The sequence below is a fragment of the Podarcis liolepis genome (assembly GCF_965112155.1).
Source record: "Podarcis liolepis genome assembly, chromosome: 6".
Lineage (NCBI taxonomy): Eukaryota > Metazoa > Chordata > Lepidosauria > Squamata > Lacertidae > Podarcis > Podarcis liolepis.
In genome coordinates, this window is record NC_139559.1 from 32,323,930 (window position 1) to 32,335,930 (window position 12,001).

Consider the following 12,001-nt stretch of genomic DNA (forward strand, 5'->3'; position numbering starts at 1 on the left):
AAATGTGGCATGCAAGGAAATCTGTAAACTTACTGAAGTATAGAGTCAGGCTATATGACTCCTACTTTAAAAGTTGGTAATGCTTGATTGTGAGGTTATTTTGGATGCCTGTAACGTGGATATATTTTTGTATGGTTTTAATTGCTGTTAGCTGCCCTGGGTTCCAGGAGGATGAAAGGCAGGGTATGAAAGCAACACCTAAGCGAAGAAATGCAAAAATTAAAGATGTTTGGGTTTTGAATGCTTTGGTGGTCTCTTCTATCTTTAAAACACATGACTCCTTTGATCCTTTCAGGCAACACAAGGGTTTCTCAGAGCACCATGCCGCATCACATCTCGGGCTTCCAGGCTGCCTACATCACCATCGAGGTGCTGATCGCCCTTGTCTCCATACCTGGGAATATCCTGGTGATCTGGGCCGTCAAGGTGAACCAGGCCCTGCGGGATGCCACCTTCTACTTCATCGTCTCCCTGGCCGTTGCAGATGTAGCTGTGGGAGCCCTTGTCATCCCACTTGCCATCATCATCAACATTGGACCACAGATAAATTTTTACAGCTGCCTGATGGTGGCATGTCCTGTCCTCATCCTCACTGAGAGCTCCATCCTGGCACTGCTGGCCATTGCTGTGGATCGCTACCTCAGAGTAAAGATTCCAATGCGGTAAGAGACAGCCACCCATGCCGGAGGGAGAAAATATTGCCAGAGGCGGAGTTAGATTTCTTTTGGGAGGGGGTGTCATATAGAAGGTCATGTTGCACAGGGAGAAATCTGTGCTTCTTCTGTGGAGTCTGGTGGCTTTGTCAGGATTCTCAAAATCTCAAGGGCTTTCCCCCCCCCTTCTTCTTCTTTTTCTTGAACCTGGTCCACTGAAGCATTTGCCAGTGAAGCTGATGCCTTGCCTTGCCTTGCCTGCCATCATTTGGGACCCTCGGTGGATGGGCTGCTGCAAGCTGTCAGCTTCCGCCTTGCTCTGACAAGTGAGAATGTGTACACGGCAGAAATGTTGTTGTTGTAATGGTTTGTGGACTGAGTAAGTGCAAGGAGGCCCTGCTTAGTTGTTCCTTAGCCTGCGCTAAGAGATAAAAGGAATCTAAGCAGCACAACAGGTTGTATTCCTTAAAATTATACAGCATACTGTACCTGCTTCGGGGGGGGGGGGGATGATGAAGGAGAAAATTGACTCAGTTCACTTTTAAAGGTGAACCGACCTATTTCACAGCTTCTGAAACAATATGCAAACTCAAACAGCTGTCCTTGGAAATTCACGCTTCTCAAAATTTTGCAGTTCCAACCAAACAATGTTCGCAAAAATGCATTTACTAAAGTGTGCATTAAAATGCATATGTTTGTGAAAATAACATACAAAATGCATTATATTTGGGGAAAATATTTTGCAAAAATGAATACAGAAATGTGTACGTACATTAGGATGAATTTGAAAAAAAAATTGCCTGGGAATTTTTATGAGGAATTTAAAAGAAAAATCACAAACTGAGGTGGAAATGTGGAAAACCGAGCTTAAGACTGGAAAAATGAAAAACTGAAACTGATGGATTCACTCAACCCTAAAATGGGCTGAAGTTACTCATGTCTCTTAATTTGATGGGTCTGTTCTGAACAGAACTGACATCGGACGCAACCCTAAGTACCCCACGGGTGAGAAGTTGTCAACCCCATATTGCCGTCATTAATAATTACTCAACTTGACACAATGTCTCATGTATAGGACTGAGCTGAGGGTTGGCCCCAGGATCTTTCCGGAGGCTCAGCCTGCCCTCAGCTGCCTGTCTTCCTACTTACAACCAGTCCATGCAGTGCCACTACCTGTCAGCTTCCTCCCCCTTAGTCTCCAGGTTGCCCTTGTGGATTCAGCAGAGATGGGGACGGGACTTTAATTAGTTGGCTCTGCCTGTCATTGGTTCTGACCACCTATGGGTGGTCTCCCTGCCTGGCCATTCCTGGTGGGCACCACCAGCCCCATTGCATTCCACATCACATGTCTTTAAATATACAGTGGTACCTTGGGTTACAGATGCTTCAGGTTACAGACTCCGCTAACCCAGAAATAGTACCTTGGGTTAAGAACTTTATCTCAGGAGGAGAACAGAAATCGCACAGCGGCAGCGTGGCAGCAGTAGGAGGCCCCATTAGCTAAAGTGGTACCTCAGGTTAAGAACAGTTTCAGGTTAAGAACGGACCTCCAGAATGAATTAAGTTCTTAACCTGAGGTACTACTGTACATTTCCTCTATTTCAGATCTTCAGGCTGTGAGTGCTGTTGTTTATGTAGCCAGAACAGCTATTGGGGAGGGCAGGGAGATTATAGCCCCCATGAGATGCCCCCTCTGCGCTTCTCACAGAGAGTCCAGGTTTGAGCGTGAATATTTCAAATAACTCTTTGTTGATTGTGCAGCGTATTACGTGTTTAAGAGTAAATAATATAATTATCCTCACTTATGTACACGTTAATAACTATTTGCGCTGACTGTGTACTTAACTTATTACTAGCTTAGCCACTTTCCTTGGGGCTGGCAGAGGGCCCACCCCACATATACTTAAAGGTCACATCATCCCAATATGCCTGACTGAACGGCCTGAGCAGGCTGGGATTTGGGGCATCGTTTTCCGTGGCAGCAGAATTGCTGACTGCCACGTCTCAGCCAGGTGACAGCACAGAACAGCATGTGGAGCTGTTGGCTGTGCTGTGTTTCCACCCACACAGTTAGCGCAATATGCTCTAGCACCAGATCTCAAAATAGGATTGATTAAAAAAAAAAAAGCATTTGGCTTGCAACTCAGCCACATAAGGGATCTTTGCTCACCCCCTTCATGAGGCTGGGAGTAAAAAAACCTTCCTCCTTGTGAAAGAGTAAGTCTAGCTGAGGCAATTTAGCTAGCAGAAATATAAAAGCAACCTTTAAATACCTTTGAAGTGCTGTGGCACCAACTTTAACCAGTCATGGCTTCCCCCAAAGAGTACCGGGAGCTGAAGTTGGTTAAACTGAAAGTTGCTAGGGATTGTTTGTTAAACCAAAAGGAGCATCTCCACCCCCATTGTTCTGCCCAGACACTGGGGTCCAGCTCCAAGGGCCTTCTGGAAGTTCCCTCACTGCGAAAAGCAACGTTACAGGGAACCAGGCAGGGGGCCTTCTCGGTAGTGGCTCCTGCCCTGTGGAACGCCCTCCCATCAGATGTCAAGGGAATAAACAACTATTTGACGTTTAGAAAACATCTGAAGGCAGCCCTGTTTAGGGAAGCTTTTGAATGACTGATGTTTTAATGTATTTTTAATCTCCTGTTGGAAGCCGCCCAGAGTGGCTAGGGAACCCAGCCAGATGGGCAGGGTATGTAATATAAAATAAAATAATAATAATAATAATAATAATAATAATAATAATAATAATAATAAACCACTCTGAGAATTGTAGCTTTGTGAGATGAATAGGGGCCTCCCAATAACTACAAACCACAGCTCCCATAATTCTTTAGAGAGAAGCCATGACTGGTTAAAGTGGTATTATAGCATTTAAAAGGTATTTTGTGAATGTGGCTTCAAGTTGCCTATCATCAGTTGGCACCAGGACAGTAGACAAAGCAGGTATATGGGTCACCTGTCCACAGCCTTTCCCACTATGATGAAATGTGCTGCATTCCTTTTAAAATTATAGTAATATTTCCTAAATTTCTACCTACACATATAAATTAGAACAGGTAATTCATGCAAAACTGTGCCCTCTTTTTTTCACAATGTGTTTCCTATTTGTGGTATTGTGTTTTTGGCCCCCACCTTAAGGATGGTGCACATTTGTATGAACCAGTGATAAAGTGCATTCAGGAGAGCTATTTGTCTTCTGGCCCCTCTGCTGTGCTTTGGCATTAGTAGCAACAGAATAATTAACAGTTCAGCTGGTAGCCATATGAGGAATATTCTCTACGGCCAGGAGGAAGGCAGCCAGTGGTGTAGAAGAAGCATTGCATAGGGACACTCATTCCTGTTCTCTCCTTGTTCTAAGCAAATAACTCTCTCCAACATCTTTGTTGGCTTCAGGCTGATTCAACACTTTTACATTGTTCTTGGATTGTAAATTGAATTGTTAGCTCAAGTGCAAGGCTGAGTTGCACTGTATAGTACATGTAGAAGTGCTTGTAGCTCATTGGTAGAGCATGTACCTTGCATATAGGAAGCCCCAGATTCAAACCCCAGAATCTTCAAGTAGAGAGAACTCTCTCTGAAACTTTGGAGGTAACTTTGAAGATAACACTGAGCTAGATAGACTAATGGTCATCTATGTGTTGAACACATTTAGAACTCTCTCTCTCTCTCTCTCTCTCTCTCTCTCTCTCTCTCTCTCTGCAACTTCTCAATCTTTTTGAAGTAAAAAATATCCTCTTGATTAGGACCCCCTACTCTGTACTGATGGGACGCGGGTGGCGCTGTGGGTTAAACCACAGAGCCTAGAACTTGCCGTCGGCGGTTCAAATCCCCGCGACGGGGTGAGCTCCCGTTGCTCTGTCCCTGCTCCTGCCAACCTAGCAGTTCGAAAGCACGGCAAAGTGCAAGTAGATAAATAGGTACTGCTCTGGCGGGAAGGTAAACGGCGTTTCCGTGCGCTGCTCTGGTTTGCCAGAAGCGGCTTAGTCATGCTGGCCACATGACCCAGAAGCTGTACGCCGGCTCCCTCGGCCAATAAAGCAAGATGAGCGCCGCAACCCCAGAGTCGGTCACGACTGGACCTAATGGTCAGGGGTCCCTTTACCTTTACTCTGTACCGAACTTTTTGTAGCTGGGGTGTTGGCTCCCAAAAGTACAGCTGCTCCCTAAATGATAGAGTCTGGCATGGAGCAAAGCTGGTTCAAGGAGGAAGAGTAGCTGTACTATAGGAATCTAGTTATAAAACAGTAAATTCTGGGTTGGGGATTCCTGTTGGAAATAAAAGATTCTGAGATTAACAGATCAGGATGTGTGGCCCGGTCTGCTTTCCCCCACAACATAATCCCCAAACGCAGGCAAGGATGCAGCCTTACAGATGCATGCAGAGTTTTAAAAACCTTATTGTCAGTATATCTCTGCAGTAGACCGGAGGAGAGCGTTTGGAGGGTGGGCTCCCTGAACGGGGACCCCACAGAAATGGCTGCAAGCTGGGAGAGGGCAGGTAGGGAATACTGCAAACACACTGTCTCCTTGCCCATAGGCTGATGGCAGGGTCCAAACAGATAAATGCCAGGAAGAGCTTCCCTGCAGGCTCTTGCGATCCAGGCAGCGGGACGGCTGCAGCTGCGGCACACGGGGAGCCCAGCTGCGATCGGATTCTGGAATGCGTGAGCAGCAGCATTGTGGAAATTTATGCTGAGGCATTCTCTGTCGGAGACACAGCACAACCCTTCAGCGCGTGCCGAGCCGAAACCCGTCTGTCTGCTATAGTCCTGTGGGAGTTTTGATTGACAGCATAAAGAGAGAAGCAAGCCCTGGGCGGTAGCAGGCAGTGCAGAAGGGGCACGCCCGTTGTCAGCCCACATGGATGCAGTTTAATATCTTATCGGTAGGCTGTGCAGAATTCAGAACCAGAGAAGAGAGGGCAGGTGGTGGCCTTTACTATAGCCATGGAACCTGTAAAGCAAGATTGCTTCTCTGATTGGATGTAGAAGCATGAAGGGCATTTTCCAGTGCTTCTGCCTGGCTAGGTCACGGAAAGGACAAGCGCCGCTAAGCCTCCTTGTTTTGTCTCAGTTGTAGGCAGAGTCCCCCCTTTAATTCTTTGGTCTGGTTATCAGCTGCAAACACACTGGGCCCTGCTTGCAGCCTGCCTTCTTGTTTGCAAAGTGCGACCGTCACGGGTGGTGTTCTGGCACGGGAAGCTAGGGCTGATTTTCTGGTGTGACTGGTTGCTGGAGCCACCGGGTCCCCGGAGCAGAGCAGGCAGCGTGAGTGGCAGTGACTTATCTCCAGACAGGTTTGCTGCCTGAGGCAATAGAGCCTGCCCGGCTTCTGGAAATTGGCTGACTGAGCCTTGCTCTGAATTTCATGACTCACAAAGGAAGGTGGTCTCCTTGTACTCAGGTTTTTACTGGAATATTTATTTTTTCTGTACATGATGACCTTTAAGCACAGGCTGGAGATTAACCCCCATTGTTGGCAGAGACAGATACAGGGCTTGTCCACACTTAACTTTCCCGCACTCTTTCCAGGCACAGCCTGCGCTTCAAAGCTCTGTGTCCAGAGCTTTCCCTGCAAAAAAAACCAGCACTATTTATTTATTTAGTATACTTCCCTATACCCATAAGTCTCAGGGCAGTTCACAGACACTGGCGGAGGAACAGGGGTGTGGGGGGAATGTACCGCACCCAGCGGCACAATCCCAGTGGGGTGCCATCGCGGCTGCCCCTCCCCCTGCGCTGGGCGCCAGGCCCCCAGGATGCATGCTATGCCCACAGGACACGTGCCAGCCACAGCCCCGCCTGCTCTTGCCCCCCCCCCCGCCGGAACTTGAAGCTCCGCCACTGTTCACACAATAAAATCGCAATATAAATATATTTTTCTATTTTTTTATTGATTTTCAAAAATTCAAAACAAACAAACAGACAAACAAACATCCGTTTTAAATCTTGGTAACATTATTAAGTGACTTCCACAAATAAATCCCCTTGGTTGAATTTCATTATGTATCATTTTTAGAGTTTTCCAAAATCGATTTTCTCAAAAAATTAACTTGATCACTTAACATCTTTCATTCTTTTTAATTTAACTTTAAGCATCTTAAATCTTATCCTTACATATTTGAATCCTAAGCCTATCTATTATTTGCAAGCTTTTCCAAATAAGTTATCTTAACATATTTTGCTAAATAGTCTTTAAATTTCATTCATTCTTCCTGATACTCCTCTTCCTTCTGGCCGCGGACTCTTCCAGTCAGGTCGGCCAGCTCTGAAAAATCCACCATCTTCATCTGCCAATAAAATCTCAATATAAAAACACAGCACTGTGGGTGGTTTTCCACAGCAATGGTGGTGCCAAACGTAAGGTGGGAAGAAGAAGAACGTCAGAAGGAAGTGCTATCAAATGAATTGGCCCTGCTCTTGCTGTGGTAGTGCCCATAGTCCTGCTAGTCTTTTTGCACTAGCAGTAATCATGGGAAGTGACAGTCACTGTAGGACTGTATACCAAAGCCTGCTAACTTCCTGTGCTCACCACTTGAAAAAAGAACTCATTGTGCCCACTGCAATGAGAGTTTTGCAGGTGTATTCTGCAACATCCCATTGATGCAATATTAGTGCATTGGTGGTGGATTCATATTGGACCATCCACACATCATTCTGCTTTATTAGTTGTTCTGTGATGCTTCCTGGTCTTACTGCAGCACTGCAGTCAGAAGGGGCACTCTTGCACTATAGCACTACAAGAGCAGGACACAGACAACTCCTAACCTTTGTGGTGTGGAAAACTACAGGAGTTCAGCAGGAATTTGTGGGATGTGCACCAACTGGAAACAAAGCAGTATGTCCACCCTGAAACTTTTGCAGAAGCAAACAGTCGATGTAGATAAAACTGAGGTAAATTGACCAAGGATGAGGCAGATTCCAGTGTTTTCTCATGGTGAAATGCTGCTTGATCAAATTATGTCAATGAACAGTTGGACGAGTGAAACCAACCACCTGTCTCCTTGATCCTTGCCCATGCTGACTAATAAAAACGAGCCGGGAAGGTCTGGATGATGGGCTCTGCAGGGTGGTGAATGCTTCCCTCTGTGAGGGAGTCTTCCCAGCCCTGCTGAAAGAGGCGGTCATTAAACCGCTTCTTAAAAAAATATCTTTGGACCCGGCAGATATGGCCAACTATCGCCCAGTCTCAAATCCTCCATTCTTGGGCAGGGTGATTGATTGAGTGTGTGGTTGCCGAACAACTCCAAGCACGCCTGGATGTTGCAGACCATTTGGATCCCTTCCAGTCAGGATTCAGGCCTCAACATGGGACTGAAACTGCCTTGGTCCCACTGGTCAGTGATCTCCGGCAGGCTAGGGACAAAGGTGAAAGCTGTTTCCTAGTTCTGCTGGATCTCTCAGCGGTCTTTGACACCATTGATCATGACATCCTTCTGGACCATCTAGAGGAGCTGGGAGCTGGGGGCACTGTTATACAGTCTACCACAGGCATAGGCAAACTCAGGCCCTCCAGATGTTTGGGACTACAATTCCCATCATCCCTGACCACTGGTTCTGTTAGCTAGGGATGATAGTAATCCCGCTTGGATTACTGCAATGTGCTCTACATGGGGCTATCTTTGAGTTGACTCTGAAATGTGGCAGCTAGACTGGTGACTGGGAGTGACCACCAAGACCATATAACACCATCCCTGAAAGACCTATATTGGCTCCCAGTACGTTTCCGAACACAATTCAAAGTGCTAGTGCTGATCTTTAAAGCCCTCAATGGCCTCAGCCCAGTATACCTGAAGGTGTGTCATTCAGCCTGGACATCATTCAGCCTGGACACTGAGGTCTAGCTCCAAGAGCCTTCTGGCGGTTCCCTAACTGTGAGAAGTGAGGTTACAGGGAACCAGGCAGAGGGCCTTCTTGGTAGTGGCGCCAGCCCTGTGGAATGCCCTCCCATCAGATATCAAGGAAATAAACAACTATCCTACTTTTAGAAGCTTTCTGAAGGCAGCCCTGTTTAGGGAAGTTTTTAATGTTTGAAGTTTAATTCTGTTTTTAATTTTCTGTTGAAAGCTTCCCAGAGTGGTAATTTGTTGTTGTTGTTGTGTGACCTCCCTGCAACTTCTTTGGGTGCATTTGTTGCTTTGATTCCAGTTCCACCTCTTGCTGCCAACCAGCCCCCCCCCCAGCCCCCCACCTTGCAGACCTAAATGAAGTGATCCCAGTGTTGGAATGTCTGTGTGAGAGAGCAGGCTATTTGCAGTACAAGCCTTATCTGTAGCTCTCAGACAAGGATGCTGATAGCCAGGGGTTTGCTTATTTCTGCCCTTGCTTTATTTGCCACGCTAGAGGATTATATGTACAAAGCAAAAACAGAGAAGATTCATCCACTCAGGAAAGGAGAATGCGGTTCAAACTGGAGATTACATGCTCTTTCTGCCACGGAACCACACATCAAATGTGAAGGGGCTCTTGGACTTCCACTGTTATTATTTTTTGCGAACTTAATTTTTGTAGCATGTGAAATGTTGAATGCTAGCAATGACGAGGTTTTCCATACTCATAGAATCATAGAATTGTAGAACTGTGGAGTTGAAAGGGACCCCTGAGGTGACCCTCTGATTCAACCCTCTGCAATGGGGACCTGAACGATTTAAACAACTGTGTAATCTAATGTTATGTACTGAGTTGAATAGGATCCAAAAGGCAGCAGTCTGATTGGTTCTAGAATAGGATTCAGAATGCAGCAGTCTGATTGGTCCTAGAACAATGCAGAAGTATGATTGGTCCGAAGGAGCCACCCAATCCAGCTCCAGGTGGAAGTGAATCCACAACCTGATTGGCCTAAGGAGAATCCCGGAATTAGCCAATCACGTGCAGCCCATTGTGTAAATAATGTATATAAAGCAGATATTTTGGGGGAATTTTCATTCCTTACTACTATGAGCTGAATAAAGAGCATGAAATCCACATTTGATTCCGAGTATATTTCATCTAACAAATAGGTTTCAGCAACAAAACGAGAAGAAGCTTGACTATTGTAGACAGAGAAGCTCTAAATCTGCCTTTCCCAATCTGCTGCCCTCTGGGTGATTTGAACTATAATTCTCATCATCCCTGACTATTTGCTATGAAGACCAGGGCTGATGGGAGTTGTAGTCAAAAATATTTGGTGAGCACCAAGTTGCTCCAAATCTCTCCCACCACCTCAAAGCAATTTAATGTTTCCATCACCAACTAGACCTAGTCTTGAAGCCTCTGCAGTGTCATGTTATTTGCAGGCATTACAAAAACAATGCGCATGTGTTATATGCAGTGGAGCGCATGCACAGTAACTGTTGGAACCAAAGCAGCAAGAGGAGCAGGAAGTGAGGCAGTGCATCAGTGGTTTTGGTACCACCAGACCCCGGTCACCATCTTACAACACTAACAGTGGTGTGTAGGTGGGGTAGATGTTCAAACCTCCATGGACAATAACACAGGGTTATGGGAAACAAAACACACATTAATGTAACATGGGTGGTGAATGCAGTTGGATCTAGTGATCTCCTAAACCTATTCCTACCCAGCTGATTTTATCTACTCTGACCTCTTCCTCTTCCACCTATCAAATGGCTAACTTCCCACCCATCATTGCAAATTTGGTGGGGGGAAAGCAAAGAAAAACTTTCAGAAAGTTTCTGCTTTAATTCAGACTGCAAACAATTGGCTGTACTAGCACTGCAGAAAACAACAACACCAATTTGCTTTTCTGTCTGCCTGATGTTCCCTTTCAAATCATTTTTGTTTTGTTTCTGATTCTTCTCTCAAGCCAGGATGTCATGTCCATTTGGACTCGTCTGCTTGAAATGAAAGGTGGAGATCAAGGTGGGAACGACAGCCTTTAAAATCTAGCCCATAGCAAATAAACACTCAAGTTTGCACAGAATAGCTGTCTTCCTGCGAAGACAAATAATAATACTGGCTCCAGCTGGCTTTTGTTTGATGTAAATGAAGAGAGAAGCGGAGTGAAGCCGCCACCAGCAGCATGGCCTTTCTTGGTATTTGGCAGATTGCAACACACAGCTGGTGAGCAGCTGCCGGCCCAGGCAGATGTGCTGCTTCTCCTAGGAAATAGCAAAAGAGGGTTCACATTTGCAGCCGCAAGGGCCAGTCCGTGGCCTTCCTCTCTGAGTGGTCATGGATGAGTTGTAAATTGCAGACACCTCCAAGACAGTCAGGATTTTGCGGGAGGTTCAAACACATCCCTGGAAATTTTGGTTTGTGCAATTAAAATGAATAAAGACACTCTGTCGCCCTAGCATGGGGTGGGAAATCGGGCCCAGCTGGTGGGCTGCAACCTGGGTTCACCCACCCTTGGTGGGGCCATTTTGACAGGTGGCTATGGCCTTGAGACCCACTTCAAGACCAACTTTCTGCAGGACCTGGTGTGGTGTGGTGAACTTCCTGGGAGACACTGTAGTGCAGTCAATGCAATGCACTCGAAGCCTCTGGCTATCAGCTCCTAGGTAGTGACTTCAAGACCTGCTTTCTGCTGAGATAGGCTGCAGTGTCCAGTAGCAAAGATGCTCCAGCAGGCTTGCTCTTGCTGCCAATCATCTGGCTGGCAGTAGCATCAAACTTCCCTTGCCAATGAACAACCGAGACCACACTTCAAAGTACCTGGTTGTACACTGGCAACCACCTCTCTACCTGCCCCAGACCTGGCATCATATATGGGCAGGTGGCTGTGGTTTTGGGAAAAAGCCTTGAAGGCCAATTTGGGACCCTAATTCGGCCCATGGGCAGGAAGTGTCTTCCCCTTGCCCATGCGTGACAAATCCATATTTTTATTTTTGGGTAGGTTTTACAGTGATGGGGGAAAGTATCGAAAAGCAGCATGAACAATGCCCAGCCAGAAGATATACAAACACTCCACAAGCAAATCAGGATGAATGTAGGTTGTGTGTTCATAAGCTGCATATATAACCTCCCCTGAAAGAAACCAGAATGAAGGCTCACTAAAGACCAGATATAAGTTTCATGCATGCAAACCAGGATGAAGGCTTTATGCTCCGCCTTGCTGGACTTCAGTTCAGAAGCAGCAGACAATCATATCAAGTAGGACCCCAGTTAGAGTAAGGACTCCTGGCTTTGATGCCAACTGTTAATTTTTTTCAACTCCCCCAGCTCAGGTAATGCACTCTTGCCAGGGATGCACTGCAACATTTTGTTAAGTGAACCCCTGTAGTACACTAAGAGCAAACTCAGTTCTGTGACTGCTACTCTTCATGGGCTGTTATAGCAGCATGGGGATATTACCAAGTTTAGGGAACTCCACATTGCATAGAAGTACATGCAGTCATTAGAAGA

The 12,001-nt window shown here is 46.2% G+C and overlaps 1 protein-coding gene across 1 annotated transcript in view; it reads left to right on the top strand.

The window, feature by feature from the left end:
- Positions 1 to 321: 321 nt before the first annotated feature.
- ADORA1 (adenosine A1 receptor) overlaps positions 322 to 12,001 on the top strand; it is a gene marked incomplete at its 5' end in the record, with an annotated part of 53,134 nt that continues 41,454 nt past the window's right edge. The window contains one exon of the mRNA XM_083508605.1: positions 322 to 662. Coding sequence (XP_083364731.1) covers positions 322 to 662 — 341 coding nt within the window. The remainder of the gene's footprint in view (positions 663 to 12,001) is intronic.